This window comes from Pan troglodytes, chromosome 17 (genome assembly GCF_028858775.2).
Source record: "Pan troglodytes isolate AG18354 chromosome 17, NHGRI_mPanTro3-v2.0_pri, whole genome shotgun sequence".
NCBI classification, from domain to species: Eukaryota; Metazoa; Chordata; class Mammalia; order Primates; family Hominidae; genus Pan; species Pan troglodytes.
In genome coordinates, this window is record NC_072415.2 from 82,822,221 (window position 1) to 82,840,173 (window position 17,953).

General features: G+C 35.7%; 1 protein-coding gene across 8 annotated transcripts in view; it reads right to left on the reverse strand.

The window, feature by feature from the left end:
- Positions 1-17,953, reverse strand: part of NETO1 (neuropilin and tolloid like 1) — a 129,946-nt gene that overhangs the window by 45,593 nt on the left and 66,400 nt on the right. For all 8 annotated transcript variants that reach the window (XR_002940448.3, XR_002940449.3, XM_009434174.5 and 5 more), the window contains exons 5-6: positions 10,441-10,482; positions 10,195-10,322 (exon numbers count right to left, since the gene is read on the reverse strand). Coding sequence is in view for 6 of the 8 variants with exons in the window: in XM_009434174.5 (XP_009432449.1) it covers positions 10,195-10,322; positions 10,441-10,482 (170 nt within the window). In the remaining 2 variants the exon portion in view is untranslated. The remainder of the gene's footprint in view (positions 1-10,194; positions 10,323-10,440; positions 10,483-17,953) is intronic.

Consider the following 17,953-nt stretch of genomic DNA (forward strand, 5'->3'; position numbering starts at 1 on the left):
TAATTTCCACATATCAAAATATGAATGTACATCAGTAAGTATCAGAACTCCTTTTCTCTTTTTCAGTCTCACAAGACAATCTTGATTGCAATCAATCTTATTATTTTCCCTTGTAAATAGAAAGAAGATGTACGATAAGAACAGACTTGTGTTTAATATTTTTTTTCAAATGCTATTATCCTTTCTTTACTTAAATGCACCATTTTCTAGAGCTGAGTATTTTTACCCAAATTCGCTTTATGTCTTCTCATAACTTACTGGAAATCAGTTACTAGTTTTGCATACTTACACACTGTTTTACTTTGATTAGCAAAATGTATTTTAAGTATTCCTGATACATTCTTGTTTCAGTTCCATAGCTTCCTTTTACTTCCAAAAATGTAAAAAAAATGTGATTTTTATTAATACCAAAGAAAAACAAAAATGATACTGAAAGACAGTCTCTCTGATTTGTTTAATCAAATTGTTTAACATAAATACACTGCTTCATTTTTGAGTCGAAGTATAATTTTTTATAAAAAGGCCAAGCTAGTCTCTGTCCATACATGCCATATATAGACAAGCCATTTAGCTAAGCTACATAAATAAAAATTATGAGTAAAATGTACTGTGCAACTTGCTTTATATGTTATTTTGTAACACTTCCAACAACTCTATAAAGTGGCCCATTTTATTGTCATATTCAGAAGAAGCTCAGACTCAGATGGTATAAATTGAAAATTAGACGTGAGCATCCTCACTTCCTAGTCCATAATTCTTTCACAACATTATGCTGCCTTAGGTGTACTGCTTTTCCATCAACAGACATTATTTGACTCTTTACTAATGTGCATTCAAAATCACAAGAATTCATTCAACCAAATACAAGTCTATAAAGAAATAATTTGTTCATGCGTCCATCGATTCAGTGGCATCCACAGCTTGTCCTGTGATTGTTGCAGACACTGTTCAAGGCGTTGTGGATATCATGGTGAACAAAAGAATGAGGGCCAGTGCTGCAAATGTATGTCAATTAAACCATGACAATAAGATACAATGTCAAAGAGTGGAAATTATATAAAGCCAAAAGACCCATGCACTTTGAGAGGGATACCTAGAATGGTTTCCTAATAAAGACACATCTTTCATACAGATATCTCCTGAATATTTTACATTTTATTTTAATATGAATGCCTATACGCTATTTCCTCTTAAATGCATTTCTCTTAATTTAACATGGATATAAACTAAAGACATGGCATTCAAGCAAACATCCATCTCTTTCATCATTCTGTATGTATTTTTTTCTTATTTCGTAAAATCTGAAACTGATATGACAATTTCTTCCAGATCCAGTATGTCTATCCTAAATATTATAATCTCACTATTTAAATTAGTGAAAATGTATCTCTTGTCCTCCATGTTCGTACTCAACAGGGCACCAGTTCCTGTCAATTTCACCTTCAAACTAGTTGTTTTCCATGTCCATTCACATTTCTATAATATTTCAACACTCTCCTGACCAGCCTGGATAGTTGCAAAGTACAGATTCTCCTTACAGCCCCAAAGTTTACTCTAATAAAAACTAGCTTACTCTAGCCAAAGTTATATTTCTAAGAAACAAATCTAATAATCACAGTCTTTTTTTCATTGTACTTTAAGTTTTAGGGTACATGTGCACAATGTGCAGGTTTGTTACATATATATACATGTGCCATGTTGGTGTGCTGCACCCATTAACTCGTCATTTAACGTTAGGTATAGCTAAAATTTGTAACTGGTGTATAATTTTTAAAAAGTCTAAAAACATCAACTAGCAAATTTATATCCTTCTTATCTCCCAACATTATAACTATTTTCAAAAAAGCCACCCTTTATGAACATGACATTAGCTTCACATGAAGTAGTCATTCTCCATCTTCTTTCTAGGAACCTCTTCCTGATTTGTCAAGACAGTTCAACGGTTGCACGTCCAGTGAAAGGTTTTCACTGCTCCCACTCCCCAGTCGCAGCAGACTTAATCTCTACAGCCTCCATGTGATTTTGAACATATTTAAAGCCATAGTTATAGGTTATATGTCCCTTCTAATAAATTTGTGTTCTCGAAAAGCTGAATCAGTGGTATATATTTTTGTATTCTAAGCATTAATATATATTTTACACATAGTAAACACTCCAGAAATGTTTGTGAATGATTAACTGGAAGTTTCATTTTCTTTATTGAATTCCTTTGTTCAGCATTCATATTTATCATGCACCTATATGACAGACATTTAAGTGTTATAAATAATGATAATTACATAGAATAGTCTTATTTTATTATATACAGCAGAAATTATATGCAATAATTCTCAAAACAAGGTATAGCATAGATCTAAATTATGACATAAAAGGACAAGACGAAATGTTGCAGACTTGTAAGATGCTGAAAATAGAATGTGAAGTTCTAAATGAGGAAATCCAGACACAATTTGATGAGAAAGAACAAAATCAGAGAAATGTGGACAAATGAATCAAACTGAACAACAGTGGAAAGCACTTGAGTTGTAGTATGCTTTGCAAGGCAGGACAATTTTCATACATGAGCAATTTGTAGCACTGAAGTTGGAAGTCATTCTAAAATTTCCAAATACTTTGATGCTGATTTAAATTACCTGCCATTGCTACAGCCTTATGAGAGACATACGCCCCAACGAGGCCTTCATTTTCGGTATGCCCAGGTTATTCCTTTGTTTTATTTTATCTAAAACTCAGCCATTACTCATGCAGTCCATCTGTGATGTCTCCTCCCAACACAATATTTCATTTCTAAAATTATTCAGAGAATTTCAGAAATATCCAGTTTAAGAAGGTATATATGCATCTAAAAATGTTAAACTTCCAAGTTTATACTAACTCGTTTGTTTTTTCAATGTTAACATGACTTAAAAAAAAAAAAAGATTTTTTTTTCAGATGACCTTTATTAGAAAGCTGGAGGTTGCGCCACTGCACTCCAGCCTGGGTGACAGAGCGAGACCCCATCTCCAAAACAACAAAAAAAAGGCTGGAGCAAAGAAGAAAAAAAATAATAACTTGCTCCAGGATCATAAGTGAATTAATGTGGAAACCTTAAAAAGGATTCAAATTTCCCACTCTGGATTTAAATTTCTTTTCATCAGGTCACAACAGTGTTTTCAGTTTGTTTACTTTTGTTTACTTTTTTGACTAAAAGTAAACAAACTGAAAACACTGTAAAAATCAAAGCTAAAATCTAGGTATTATACAAACGTGTTAAGTGGAACAAAAATTCAAATATGTACTTATACTCTAAAAATTCTATGCAATAAATTCAACAAGTTAATCAGCTCTCAGAAAAGATGCAATTATAATTGGAAGTAAACATTGTCACAAGCAGGAGAACACAGATTAGGGTAAGTAAAGAGTGCGTTCCACTCCTTTGAAGTGTAATACAAAATGACGCGTCTCTCCCAATAGTCTTACAAAGTTATAAAAACCAAGTACTAAGCCCACGGGAGGAAAAATATTTAAATAATTGTTTGGCTAATACAAAAAAAAGCTATTAGACCACCTGATGTTTTCAAGTTGAAATGTTTCAGTGGCTCAAGGTGTTTCAACAAATATTTAAAATTTCTAACATTGCATGTAGAAACACACCTTAAAATACTAATTTATTGTTAGGAAAAGAAAGTTTGCGTGTTATATTGACGATAGCTTAAGACACTGCTAATGCATTATTTCATATCTCTCAACAACAATAGATACTTGTTATAATCATTCAAGATGAAGAGAACTGATGTTTATAAAAATTAAGTAACTTTCTCAGAGTGACACAGTAATGTCACTGAAGTAACGGACTGGTACCGAAGTCAGATGTGCCTAACACCCGGATACTCATCACACTATGCAGCCTTATGTAATGTTTTTAAATGCTCACAGAGTTATAGCCCAGAAAGAAAGTTATATTCTTAAAGAAAACAATCAAAAACAAAATGAGTAATCAAATAAATAAGCAAAGCAAAACTATCCACTTCTTCTAATGAGCTAGAAAAGATGTTGACTATCAAGTTATAAATAAAATTTATAGAAAATAAACGTGTCCCTCAAAAATAAATGGCTGTTTTAAATTCTTTAAAAATAGAAATATTTTACATAAGAATATTGCTATAGTTAGAAAGTCAACTTGCATATTGGCCCTATATTTTTTTCATTTGACAGTTCTATATTTTCCACAAGAGGTGACTGTCTTGCATTTGTACATGAAGTGCAATCACTGCTACCTAAGTATCTTCTATAAAGGACCTCCTTATTAAATAGAACACTAATTAGAGAGTAAGTGAATCACTGCCATCACTAGATCCCAGGTAATCACGTCTGAAGCATTCAGTAGTGTTTACCTATGATCTATTGATGGCAATGATTTTTTATCATATAGAAAAAGAGAATATACTTTACTGGGTCCAGAGCTGTCAGTACAAAAGCCAAATTCCATTATCCAGAAAAAGTGATCACGCTTTCCCATACTAACTCTAGTATATGTCATGTAAAATCTCTCTATATATTATGATTTGAATGACTATCTCATTAGCTTAAATCTTGTACCACAATAATACTAATAGAAAGAATTATTTAATGTAGCAAACTACAGAAAGCTCTTTAGTCACTTACTGAAAAAAAAAGAGAAAATGATAAACAGAGTAATACATAACACTAGTAAAATAGATTATCATCTCTTCTCAGTGAATCATTTTGATGCATTCTTTTTAATCAATCATAAAGAGTTGGAGCTGACAAGATAATTTATTGAGCAGGACATGGAAAACTTCACAACACATAAATAATTTCTAGTAATATCTATTTTTCAAATCACATGGAAAGCAGAACCCCTTTTTATATGCAAAGCAAATAAATCTAGCGAACAATTTACTAAGTAATATATTCACAAACAAAATTTAATACCACCTGCTCAACCAGGTCCCTCTCCCCTCATATCAAAATGATATACAGTAAATAGACATTATTTGAGGCAATTATTTACCACTTGCCGAACAGTTTTCTCCTTAATAAGTAAAAATTAAATCTGTCACAGTCTGAGAAATGCTGTACATGGTTTCAATACTACTAGACACCTTTATAAATAAAATCAAATTCTACAAAGTATGTAGCCCAGGATTTCTGAATTTTCTATTTTATTATTGACCAGACATGTCAGGTTTATAAACTTATGTAGAATATTCCGTTTGGACGGTATCGATGTTCCCTTTATTTTTGGAGAAGGAACCAGAACATCTTAATGCTTTATAAAATATTAACACACAAGCACACACACACACACACACACGCATGTGCACAGCACAACAATTCCTGATATAACAATAAAAAATAATTTTCTGGCATATATAAACAAGTACCAAAATATTTAAAGTCCACCTGAGTAGCTGTTGAAAATATGAGAGTATAAAAATGCCATTTTAAAACTTGAACTGTACATTTTTTTTGGTATTTACCTACCTATTTAAAATTTTTACTTTGTTTATCAAATTTTATTCTTACTTTTTGGAGATAAAAGCAGGCTCAATCTTCAGAACCCTTGATGTTTATCTTTGTAATCAATTACAGTTACTACACTTGGTTTATTGCATTAATATTCTATTGCTCGGTAACAAATCACCACAATTTTAGCAGCTTTAAATAACACCCATGTACTATCTACTATTAATAGTTCTGTAGGTAAGAAGTACTGGGTTCTTTGGTGAGGGCAGATGAGGGTGAAAATCCAGTTTCTCACAGTTCTGGGAGCAAGGTCTGTATTTTCTTGAGGACTGCTTACTGGGGTCACCCTCGCTCCTAGAACACATTTCTTAATCCCCTGATTCTCTTACTTCCCCTTTCATTCACATCTAAAGAATCTGCTCCACTTCTAAAGGGCTCGTGTGCTTAGATTACGCTCACCTGGATAATCTACCTTTTGATTAACCCAAAGTCACCTGACTGGTAACCTTAATCACATAGGCAAATTTATCATATTCACAATCCCAGCAATTGGGGCTGGAAATTTGTGTTCATTAGATAAGTAACTTTAATACTTTTATCACTACTTTACTGTAAGAGACTATATTTGTCAAGTGTTTATATTTTTTATTTTAATTTGACTGAAAATATTTTTGAATTAGTTAACAACAAATTGAGTCAACTTTAAATATGAAATGAGTAAACTGTGTAAGCTAGAGTTTTATTATCCAAAAACATTAAACATTAAATTACCTTCATTTATGTATTTTATACATATTTTGACTCTGTCCCGTATCCCGTCCTAGCAAGTGATAAGGATGTGAAGTGATAGATTTGTTAATTAGCTTGATTTAATCATTCCATGATGGAAACATCACACCGTACCCCATAAATATAAACAAGTATTATTTGTCAATTAAAAATAAATTTTAAAAATATTTTAAAATTAATTTTTAAAAACCTTGATCATTTCCTCAAAGAATGTGGTTTTGTGAGAGCGAACTAGGCCAGGAATTGGGAGTTGTTAACCTTGCTCCAGCTCTGTTGCTAACTAGCCAAATATTTGGGCAAGTCACTTATCATAGATTCATTAAATTTGGTTTTCAGATGACTTTCATGTTATCTGAGCCAAAATATTACTTGACTTTTAACTATTATACAAAATCTCTGCCAGACTCTGCTTGGATTCCTCCGGTGAAATCTCATTCAATCTCTGTTATTAAAATAAAAGGCTTCTCTGTGTTACATTAACAGCTATTTCTCTAGTTTCAAACTTTCAAATAAACCGCAGTACTTAAAAGTCTTACTCCTGAAGATTAAGTCTTAATCCTGTTTCATGTGACAGTCCTTCAAATGTTTGAAGATTGCTACCATGTCCTTTTTTATTTTAAGAAATAATCCGTTTATTTATTCCATGAGTTTTACTTGAGTCACAGACATTGTGCTTGGCACTGGGTATCTGGAGATAAATATGGTCCAGCATTCATGAAATTAATAGTTACCATGATTTGGTCTCCCATCATTTCATTCTGGTGGCTGTTTTCCAGACCAGATTCTGAATTAGACCCCAGAGTATTTGCTCAGAGAGGCATATGTCTACACTCCTTTGTTAACTCCTATTGAATTGCATTATCCTGACTCTGTTTATTCATCTTTTAAATGATCTAGTCAGTAACAAGGTTCTTTCTGCCTCTGGTTTTCCGAATTCTATGAAATCTAGATTAATCACATTCTAATTAAAGGGGACCATCTAGATTAATATTCTGTAGTAAAGGAGACATCAGATATTATATTTTCTATTTGTCAAAAGCTGGAAAAGCAGTAAATAATGTGTATACATTTTAATAGAGCCAAGTAAGCTATTCAGCACTTTCTTTGTGCAATATGGTTCAGTCACCAGGTGTCATTCAAATATTCACCAAGAGCCATTTCAAGTTTAACTTGTGCTTTGATAGTCTATTCTCATAAGCTGCTAGGAACTCTATAAAAATAGAAAGTCCACATAGGCAGTAATCTCCAGTCCGTGCTTTTCTCCACAGTATTCAAAGCCACTTCCCATCCTCTAACCTTTAATTTAACAGAGAAAGCCTGTTACGATAGAGCCATCTTTGTCCAGCTCTGCAGGCAGCTTCCCCTTTGGGTCACAGAATGCCAAATTCTGTAACAGACAGGTACATCGGTTATTGTTGTTCTGGGATTGTACAAAAGACAGTCTATTTACCAGCTGGAAGAAAAGGGTGTGCATTTACACTGTCATGAAAACTTTCTCCTTAAGACTGCAGTGACAAAGGTACTGGTTATGACAGTAAGGTGGGGCACATATAATCCTGTTTTTTTAAAAGTCTTTAAAAATCTTTCATTCGTAGAGTCTAAGAAAAATAAATAGCCCTTGCATGTGAATCCACATCTTACGAAAGCAGCATAATAAACTGCAACCTAGCTCTCTTGTAATACAAGTAGTGGGTTTTTATGGTTTCACGTAAGCAACAGCTTTTGACTTAAAAAAATAGAAGAAAAATAACTGTCTTTCTTCATAATGCAATTAACTTTAAGATTTGTTCAGAGGCAAAGAGAAATGCAAGCCTCAAAGCCGGAAGCTGGAGAATGATCTCTGAATCCCTGTAACTGAGAGTTGGGGGAAAGGTGCCACATTTCCACTTTATATGCAAGCCCTAGGGACATATTCAAGAAAAAAAGTCAAGTGAAGAAAGACCAGTGCCCTCAAAAAAGGTTCTTCACTGGGCGCGGTGGCTCACGCCTGTAATCCTAGCACTTTGGGAGGCCGAGGTGGGCAGATCACCCGAGATCAAGAGTTCGAGACCAGCCTGGCCAACATGGTGAAACCCCGTCTCTAATAAAAATACAAAAAAAGTTAGCCAAGTGTGGTGGCACACATCTGTAATTCCCGAAGCAAGAAAATCGCTCGAAGTGGGAGGTGGAGGTTGCAGTGAGCCGAGATCGCACCACTGCACTCCAGCCTGGGAGACAGAATGAGACTCCGTTTCAAAAACAAAAAAAATAAAAAACAACAAAAACGGTGTGGGGGAGCTCTTCTTTTCCCCTCAGTCTAAATATCCAGTCACCAAATTCTATCTCATCTCTCTCTAATATTTCCCTCATGTTGGACCACCATGGCCTAATTTCCAACACTGGAATTATCGCCACAGCTTCCCACTTGACCTTCTGCTTGCAGTGTTGACTCCTCTGTCCCTTCTTTGCAGGAAAAAACAATTTTCCAAATATGCAAATCTGGTCATATCACTTTTCTGCTTTGTTTTTCCGTATGTCGCTGAAGCACTCCGGGTGAAGGCTGAGTTCTTTAGAGAGGCCTGAGGAACGCTTCAGCTTAAGCAATCAACACCACCTCTCAACCCACGCTTTCATTTGGTCACGTGCAATTACATTACTCCTGAAAAAGCATGCTCTCTTCTCTCCTGTGATTCCATGGCCTCATAGATGCTATTCCCTCTCTCTGGAGAGCCTTGTCAACTTGTCTACTTGACAAAATACTTCTCATTAAGATTCACCAAGATCCTGGCAGCTGTACGATTCTACCATTGACTTACCCTACCTGGTGTAAGGGGTCTTTTCTCTCTCTCTGTTATACCTTACAAATACCCCAATGATCTAACCTTACTGCTTAGGTTATTCTGTTACATATTGGTTTAAGAACTAAACGGAAGCACCTGAGAACAGGGCCTGGCCTGCTTTTTCGTGTAGCTGGCAGAGTGCTTGCGACTTTATAGAGTCACAAAATCAGTTAATTAAATAACACAGAGTTTCAGCCTCAAAAAATAAATGACTACAAATCTAGTAAGTCAATATTTTTTCTTATAACTTTGTAACTGAGGAATAAAAACAAAAACAGGAGAATGAACAAATAACACCTTAGCCCTATGACACCTGCTGGCACAAAATGACTCATCTTCTGTATTTTGGAAAATATTTCCATAAACAGAATCAACATAGTTGTGCTATGGAAGTGTTTCCAAAATGGGGTCCTGAGTCAAAATCTAGCCCACAATAAATCTACTTTAATACATGTAATACTTTTAATTTTTATAATGTATTGCCAACTCTCAAAAATCAGGGTGATCAACATAAAATCTAGATTGTTGGCAAGTTATGAGAAATAATGGAGGGTTTGATAATGCTGGACCCACATTTTCTCATAACAGCATCACAAGGAGCTTCATGGGCAGCTAACTCATGCCTGTCTCCTTCAAATGGGCACAGGATCTCCCAGGCCCTGTTACCATTGCTGCCAGCCCTTACCACACTTGTATTTTACATGCCAGATATTCATGATTTTGTAGGCCCCAGAAAAACGTCTACAGATAGAATTTTAGTTTACAAAATAAACCAACTGCAGATATTGACAATAAGAGCGTAAGTGTAGTTATACTAAGAGCCACGGCTCTTGCATACCATTTCAATCCATGTTTCAGAGACGTCGACTTACCTTAAAGTCTCTTGTCTAAATTATCAAATGATTTCTTCAACTCACTCTCTAGATTGCTATTTACGACATCAAATTTAGATTGGACAAGAGAAGACAAGTTACATCTCAAAAACCAAAATGAAATCATAACCTACGATGGCTGCACTCTGAAATGTATTAGACACGTCCAGTTGCTTCAAAGCAATGCTTGTTATAGACACTTCTCATGTCAGCTGTCAAGTGTGGGTTTCATCTTAAGACTGACCTTGGACCGTGGAGGTGCTCGGATGTACCACTTGCAATCAACAGCCTCGCTAGCAGTAGCTTTGCCTTCCTTCATAATTTGTATAGACTCCACAATTCCTTCGGAACCGCCCATCTCAAACTCACACGCTAAATAACAAAATGCCAAACAAACACACAAAAACGGAGCTTGAATAATAAACCAAAAGTATATTTCATAGCAGAAAACAAAGTCTTCTGAACAGTATTAAATATCTATTTTACCAACCTGGTAATGGTTTCAAAGCTCCAAGGTCCTTAAAGTCAGGATCTTAAAAATTGAGAAAAAGACAATTAGTCCCATTCTACATTTATTACTTACAGTGAGTTTAAGTTATATATCATTAAATTTTCCAGAAATCTGCCTTAAAAAACACATTAGGGAAAAGTAAATGATTAAATAAAAAGTGCATAATGATGTTGGGACTGAAATGTTAATTTAGTATTACTACAAGGTTTTTCTCAATACAAAAAACACTATTTACATTTTTTTCTAATGCCTTTCCTGCCTCTAATTATCAAATAAAAATCTTACTCATTACCTATAACTCCATAGGTAGAATAATTAAATTAGTCATATTATCTATCCTCTATAACAGGAGAACAGACGTTTTTGTAAAAAGTATCAATAGGTAATTCAAGGTTTGAGGCAATTTCCCTTTGTTCTAGATACTATCCTCTTTTCTGATTCAAAATATTCTGTAAAGTGTAGTAACACAGTTTTTAACTAGAATATTTGAAGCACAAATTAAGACGTAAAATCTAGAACTCCTCTCCTTTGGCTGACTGAACAATCCTGTTTTCATCAAATCTTTCTCTGCAACATTTCATACTATGCTAACTTTCAAAGCATTCCTCAGTATTCTAGTTTGTCAACTCAACACCCACTCTCCCTGTCTTCCTCGCAGTCAAGCCCAGGCTCAGCCACCTGTCCTCTGCTAATTTATGTATTTCAGGGGAAGCCTGCTGTGTCATGAGTCTAAGATGTTTTCTAATGGTGAAAAGGCAAACTGGGGGTCTCGTTCTTGTTCCTGGAATTGATTTTGAGGTAGGTATGCAGCCAATGAAATATAAAGATGAGCCTCTTAGAGAGCTTCTGAGAAAGTTTTCCTCGTAATAGAGACAAGGTGTATACCATTTTTCTGGCTCTCATTGCAGTCATGCTTGTATCGGACATCGTGGAATCATGCATTAGCCAACTTTCAATGTTGAAGGTGTTAATATAATAAAAGGCTAACTGTGATGAAGAGCATAATGACTATGAGTCATTAATGATGTCACTGAGACATTGTATTATCTTATTTGATGCACATATATTCCTATTTTTAAAAAATTCTGAATTTTTAATTATTACAAGTACATAGTCATTGTATATATTTATGGAGTAACTTATTCTGGAGTTGCATTTCTCCAAGATTTATACTCTTCATTTTCCATTTGACAAGTAAAAATTGTTTATGTTCATGGTGTACAATGTGATGTTTTGATACGTGACGTTTTGATATATGTGTACATTGTCGAATGGCTAAATCAAGATAATTCACATGTCTTACCACATGTATCTATGATTTTCTTGCATAGTGAGAACACTTAAAATCTACATTCTGGCAATTTTCAAGTATATTATAGGACATATTGTTATTAACTACAGCTACCATGGTGATCTCTTGAACTTACTATTCTTCCTGCCTACCTGAAATTGGGCTTTTTGCTTTTTGAATAATACACGTCCTTGTGGCCCTTGCCACTTTGAGTTGAGGTTTCTTTGACTTATGAGTGGGTGAAGGCATCAATGACTACATGTTAAAGGAACTGGGCATACAGTTTAAAAGATGATTGGGAAATGCATTTGTTCCTACTACCATGGCATCAGCTGTAAGTTACAATCTTTTAGAGTTAGAAATATTTTATGAGACATTGCTCAACAACAATTCAGGACTGCAATATAAAAAGTAGCATTCTTTCTGGAAGAGATTAGTTTAGGATATTACGACTATGTGTGCTAATATGTATGTGGGTATCTAAGTGCGTTTCTTTGTATGTCTGTGTGCCTGGATATGCAAAACCCGTAACTACAGGCTGATTGTTAGTTTAGTTATCTTCATTAAAGGTTTTGTTGTTGTTGTTTGCTTCTTGCTTTGTCAAACAGTTATGTGAACTGATCTGTTGAAACTGAGAGGCTTGGATTGCTACAATCTCATCACATGAACTATTTAGACTTATTTTACTACAGACACTATTAGAAAGTGTTAATAAATTTTGAAACAAGTTATAGATTCCTTTGCAAAGCTGTTTTTAAAATAGATTTTTTTGTTTGTTTTTTTGAGACGGAGTCTGGCTCTGTCACCCAGGCTGGAGCGCAGTGATCTCGGCTCACTGCAAGCTCCACCTCCCAGGTTCACACCATTCTCCTGCCTCAGCCTCCCAAGTAGCTGGGACTACAGGTGCCTGCCACCGTGCCCAGCTAATTTTTTGTATTTTTAGTAGAGACAGAGTTTCACCATGGTCTCGATTTCCTGATCTCATGATCCCTAAAGTGCTGGGATTACAGGCGTGAGCCACCGCGCCTGGCCGAAAATACATTTTAAAAAATCTTTTTAGAAAAAAAGGAAAAAAAAACTGTAAGCAATCTCCATTTAAAAAATAGGGACATCATAGATCATTTGGAACAAGATACTTCCTAGTAGAAATTTGTTTCTTCATCTAAATCAATAGATATATAGTTATTATTTCAATAAATACGTATTTAACACCTACTGTGTAATAAAAGCTATGTTTTGCATAGCACTGCTAAAATTGGTTGTTCTCATCAAGCAGTTCCATTGATATTGACAAGATTCCCTATTCTTCCTTATTTTTCCATCAACCTTGATGACCTGTTATCTAGACTTTTTGTTATTCATTGTATCCTTCTTACTATTAAGAATAATGCTTAATTATATTCATAATTAATACGCATTATCTCCTTCTTGATTAGAATGTTTCAGCCTTATGTGCCTGTTTCTACAATTTTTGTGGAATATAGTTGATACTCTATTTTCTAGTTTGAAGGCTAACATTTGTCATTTTTATAACTCATGCCAGTCAATGTAGAGAGAAATGCCAGTTCTGGGAACTGAACATTTATTTTTGTCTTTGTATTAATAGTGATAGCACTGATAGTTTAAAAAACAAAACTTTATGAAAAAATGTTTTTGTAATTCCATTTGTATTAATATCACAATAATGGATGGGCCATATGACCTGCAAAAACAAACGAATAAACAATATTCTTTTTTAAAAACAGCCTAAATTGAACTAAGATTATAAAGATTGATTGGCCAAGGTTGTTTGTGGGTGAGGACATGAATTATTAGGCAGACACACGATAACGTTGGACTTGGTAACTAGTCTTCCACTCTGGATCTGTCCCTCAGCCTGTTCTCCACTTAGCAACCTAAATAAACTATTACACATGTAAATCGAATCATGGAACTCTCCTGGTTTTCCACTGCCCTTAGAGTAAGACCATCAATCTTTATAATGCATCTTACCGCCCTGTGAGTTCTTGACCTTGGTCCCTAGCTCCATGCTGCTGGTTCCACTCTCTTCTCTCTGATCACATTCACCTATTTCTCATATGCCCCAGGCTGTTCCTATCCTCTGTACCAGGAACTTGTCCTTTTGTCTCTCTGCAATACCTTTCTCCTGGCTTTGGAGAGCTGGATCTTTCTCATTCTTTGGTTTTTGGTTCAAATATTATATTCTCAGAAACGCCTTCCTTGACAATCCTCTCTAAAATAGCAATGTCCCTAATTTTACCTCCCTCATGTTATTACAATTTACAATTATTTAACTATTTGTCTGTATATTTTTTTACCGTCTGCTTCCACTGCTCCATAATCAAGAACTTCTCTAAGGATGGGTTCCCCAACCAGCTGTGGGCCACACAGCAGGAGATGAACAGAGGCAGGATAGCAAAGGAAGCATCAATTGTATTTACAGCAGCTTCCCATGGCTCACATCACCACCTGAGCTCCTCCTCCTGTCAAGTCAGCAGCAGCATTAGATTCTCATAGGAGCTTCAACCCTATTGCGAACTGTGCATGCGAGGGATCTAGGGTGCACGCTCCTTATGAGAATCTAATGCCTGATGATCTGGGGTAGTGATGCTAGCACTGGGGAGCAGCTGGAAATACAGATGAACATCAGCAAAGAAGTTTGACTGCACAGAGACCATAATAAAGCAATCACTTCCAGATGCATATCAAAACCCTATCAGTGAGTGGCGAGTGTCACAAGCAGCATCTGGTGACAGACTTTGTAGTGGCAAGTGAGTTAATGTACTTCAGTTGTACAGCTGCATGTGGTGGCAGGCTTTAAGTCAAAATCCGCCACTTATTTTAGTCCGCATGTGGCACACCCATTATTTTATTTACTTCCATCAATGCATCTTTCCCACACTGCACACTTGTCTCAGTCACAGTTTTGGTAAGCCCACAAGCTAAGCCTAGCCAAAATAAGTAAAAATCAAATGTCATCGGAGAGCTTCTTTGAAAAGGGTTAAAGACCCAATGATGAGACAGCAGAAGACCCTAAGATTGCCAACAAAAAGAAAGCTGCATTTAAAGAGAATACCAAGAGTCCTACTTAAATTACAGGTTCATTGCAACAGATAGTTCACATTCTCCAAGACCACTCTGTACAATGTGTGGTGACCAGTTATCCAAGGAAGCCATGAAACCAACAAAACTGCTTTGCCACATAGTGACCAAGCACCCTGCATTAAAAGACACAACTTCAGAGTTATTTAAAAGAAAACAAAAACATAATGAACAGAAGCAATTGTTGAAAACCATCACTTCATCAAATGTGTCTGCACTGAGAGCATCATTCTTAGTGGCTAACTTCATTGCTAAAGCTAAGAAGCCCTTTATTATTGGTGAAAAGTTGATCCTGCCTGCTGCTAAGGATATCTGTCATGAACTTTTAGGAGAGGCTGCAGTTCAAAAGACAGCTACTTTCAGCTAGCACCATAACTAGATGAACTGATGAAATGGCAGAAGATACTGATGCACAATTGTTAGGATTAATGAGTCACCATGGTACGCAATCTGGGATGACGAGTCTACCAGTACTGACAACGAGTCAACAATATCTGTTTCTGTATGGTGTATTTTTCAAGATGATGTGCAGGAGGATATGTTATGTGCACTTTTATTGCCAACCAACATCACAGCTAGAGAACTGTTCAAGTCTTTGAATGATTACATATCAGGAAAACTGAATTAGTCATTTTGTGTCCGTATATGCATGAATGGAGTGGCTGCCATGACTGGATGGCTTTCTTGTTTCCCTACCTCGGTCAAAGGTAGGGAATGTGAGTCTATGCACTGTGTCAGCCATACAGAAATGCTGTGCTGGCTAGCCAAAAAATGTCATGTGTACTTAGCATTTTTCAGGATGTGATTAAAACTATCAACCACATTAAAGTACATGCCCTTAACTCACATCTGCTTGCGCAGCTCTGAGGAGCTGGATGCTGAACACACGTCTTCTCTTACACACAGAAGTGAGATGGCTTTCCCAATGTAGATCACTGGCCAGAGTTTTTTAGTTAAGAGAGCCACTCCAGAGATTTCTTGTAGACAAATAGTCTCCCTGGCAACACATTTCAGTAATACAGATTCAGTTGCAAAACTTGCTTACTTGTGTGACATATTCAACCTGCTCAACAAACTCAATCTGTCACTTCAGGGGAGAACAAAAACTGTGTTCAAGTCAGCAAATAAAGTGACTGCATTCAAAACCAAACTGGAATTATGGGAGTGAACAACGGAATTTCTGACATCTTTCAAACATTAGCAGAGATTTTGAGAGAGATGGAGCCAGGGCCTTCTTTCTCACAGCTGGTGCATGAGCACCCATCTCAGCTTTCAGAAGAGCTTGAGTGTTACTTCCTAACCAAAGAAGGCCCGGGAACTGGGAAGGAATGGATCCATGACCCATTTGTGAATAAGGCAGGTGAATGGCCTTTAGCCATGCTAGAAGAGGATCAAATGCCTGATATTGCAAATGATGGTGACTTTAAACGTGTGTTTGAGACAACTTCAAATCTCCATACGTGCTGGATTAAAGTCAAGGCAGAATATCCTGAGATTGCCACAGAATGCACTGAAAAGCCTGCTTCCACTTCCTACATCCTATCTTTGTGAAGCAGGGTTTTCTGCAGTGACAGTAACCGAAATGAGATCACAGAGTAGCCTGGACATAAGCAACACACTTCTGATGCCACTATCTCCCATAACCCCTAGATGAGACCGTCTAGTTGCAGAAAACAGGCTCAGGGCTCCCAGTGATTCTACATTATGGTGAGTTGTATAATTATCTCATTATATATTACTATGTAATAATGATAGAAAAAAAGTGCACAATAAATGTAATGCACTTGAATCATCTGGAAACCATCCCCCACCCCAGCACATGGAAAAATTGTCTTCCACAAAACCGGTCCCTGGTGCTAAAAATGTGCTATAAGGGATTTTATGTCTCTTGACCCTCTCTATCCAGGACCTAGAACAGTGCTTGGGCATAATAGGTGATCATACTCAGTACTGAATTTAACATGTCTCTTCCTATAAATAATACAGTTACTTTACCCCAACTTGATTTTATTGTATGTTGATATAATTGCAAGGCTTATACTTAACACTTGTCCAATCCACAGGTTCTCACAGTAAATGTATCACATTAGACACTCTATTAGAGAGCAGCCTCATGTTTACCAAACCTGTCTCCCTTTTTCTTTCTAGGCTCACATCTAGACTATGTTTCCCAGCCTCCCTTGCAATTGTACGTGGCCATGGAAGTGAACTCTGGCAAATAAATGCAGACAAAAGTTAATTTTTACTCGCAGGCTGGGTGCTTACAATCTTCTTTAAAAAATTCCTACAGACTCTGTCTTTCTTCCATGGTCTACCTCAAAAGCGAAATTTTATAAATGAGTACGTGGAGCACAGACAGCATTTTCCTTGACTCTGATTAGACTCTTCCTCAGTAAATAATATACTCCAATTATGTGAAATTACTAAAGTTTTTAAAATGTTATTGCAACTATTATTCTATGAGCCCAGGAGTGTTCCTTTATACAAAGGTCACTATTTTCATAATAATACTAAAAATCTATTTGTCTTTTTGCATTCTCATTTTCTCAAAACTATATGGAAGAGTTTTCTAGATATTACATGACATGGCGTTAACACTACTATGACTAATAAAGTATGTGAATGTATTTTCAAATATTCTAAGTTTAGGGTGTAAATAACATACATTTTCAGAGATTAGCTTAGTTTGTTCTCCGTGATTTTACTGGACACTTACTGGCTATTTTCAGTTCTTAATACAATCCCAGTAACCCGATTTTTGTTCAATACAATGTTATTCTTAAACTTCAAAATGTTTACTGAGGTTACACAGAAGCACAGAAAGAATTAAGTATGTTTGCTGCTTTATTTTGTAAATCTATTTACTTATCTAATTTGAAATCTTTTGTATTTAACTTTTATCTAGATATATAACAATTATACAGCTTAGTAATATTTCCTCTTAAATAAAAGAAAATATAGTTATACCATATTTTTCTTATGGTGAAGGATGGACATCTGTCTTAGAAAGGGGAGATTAAAAGACTCACTGTCTCCACCACAGTCACACCATCTATTTCTAAATTATGAAAAAAGATGAAACTGACATTTCAAACAGGT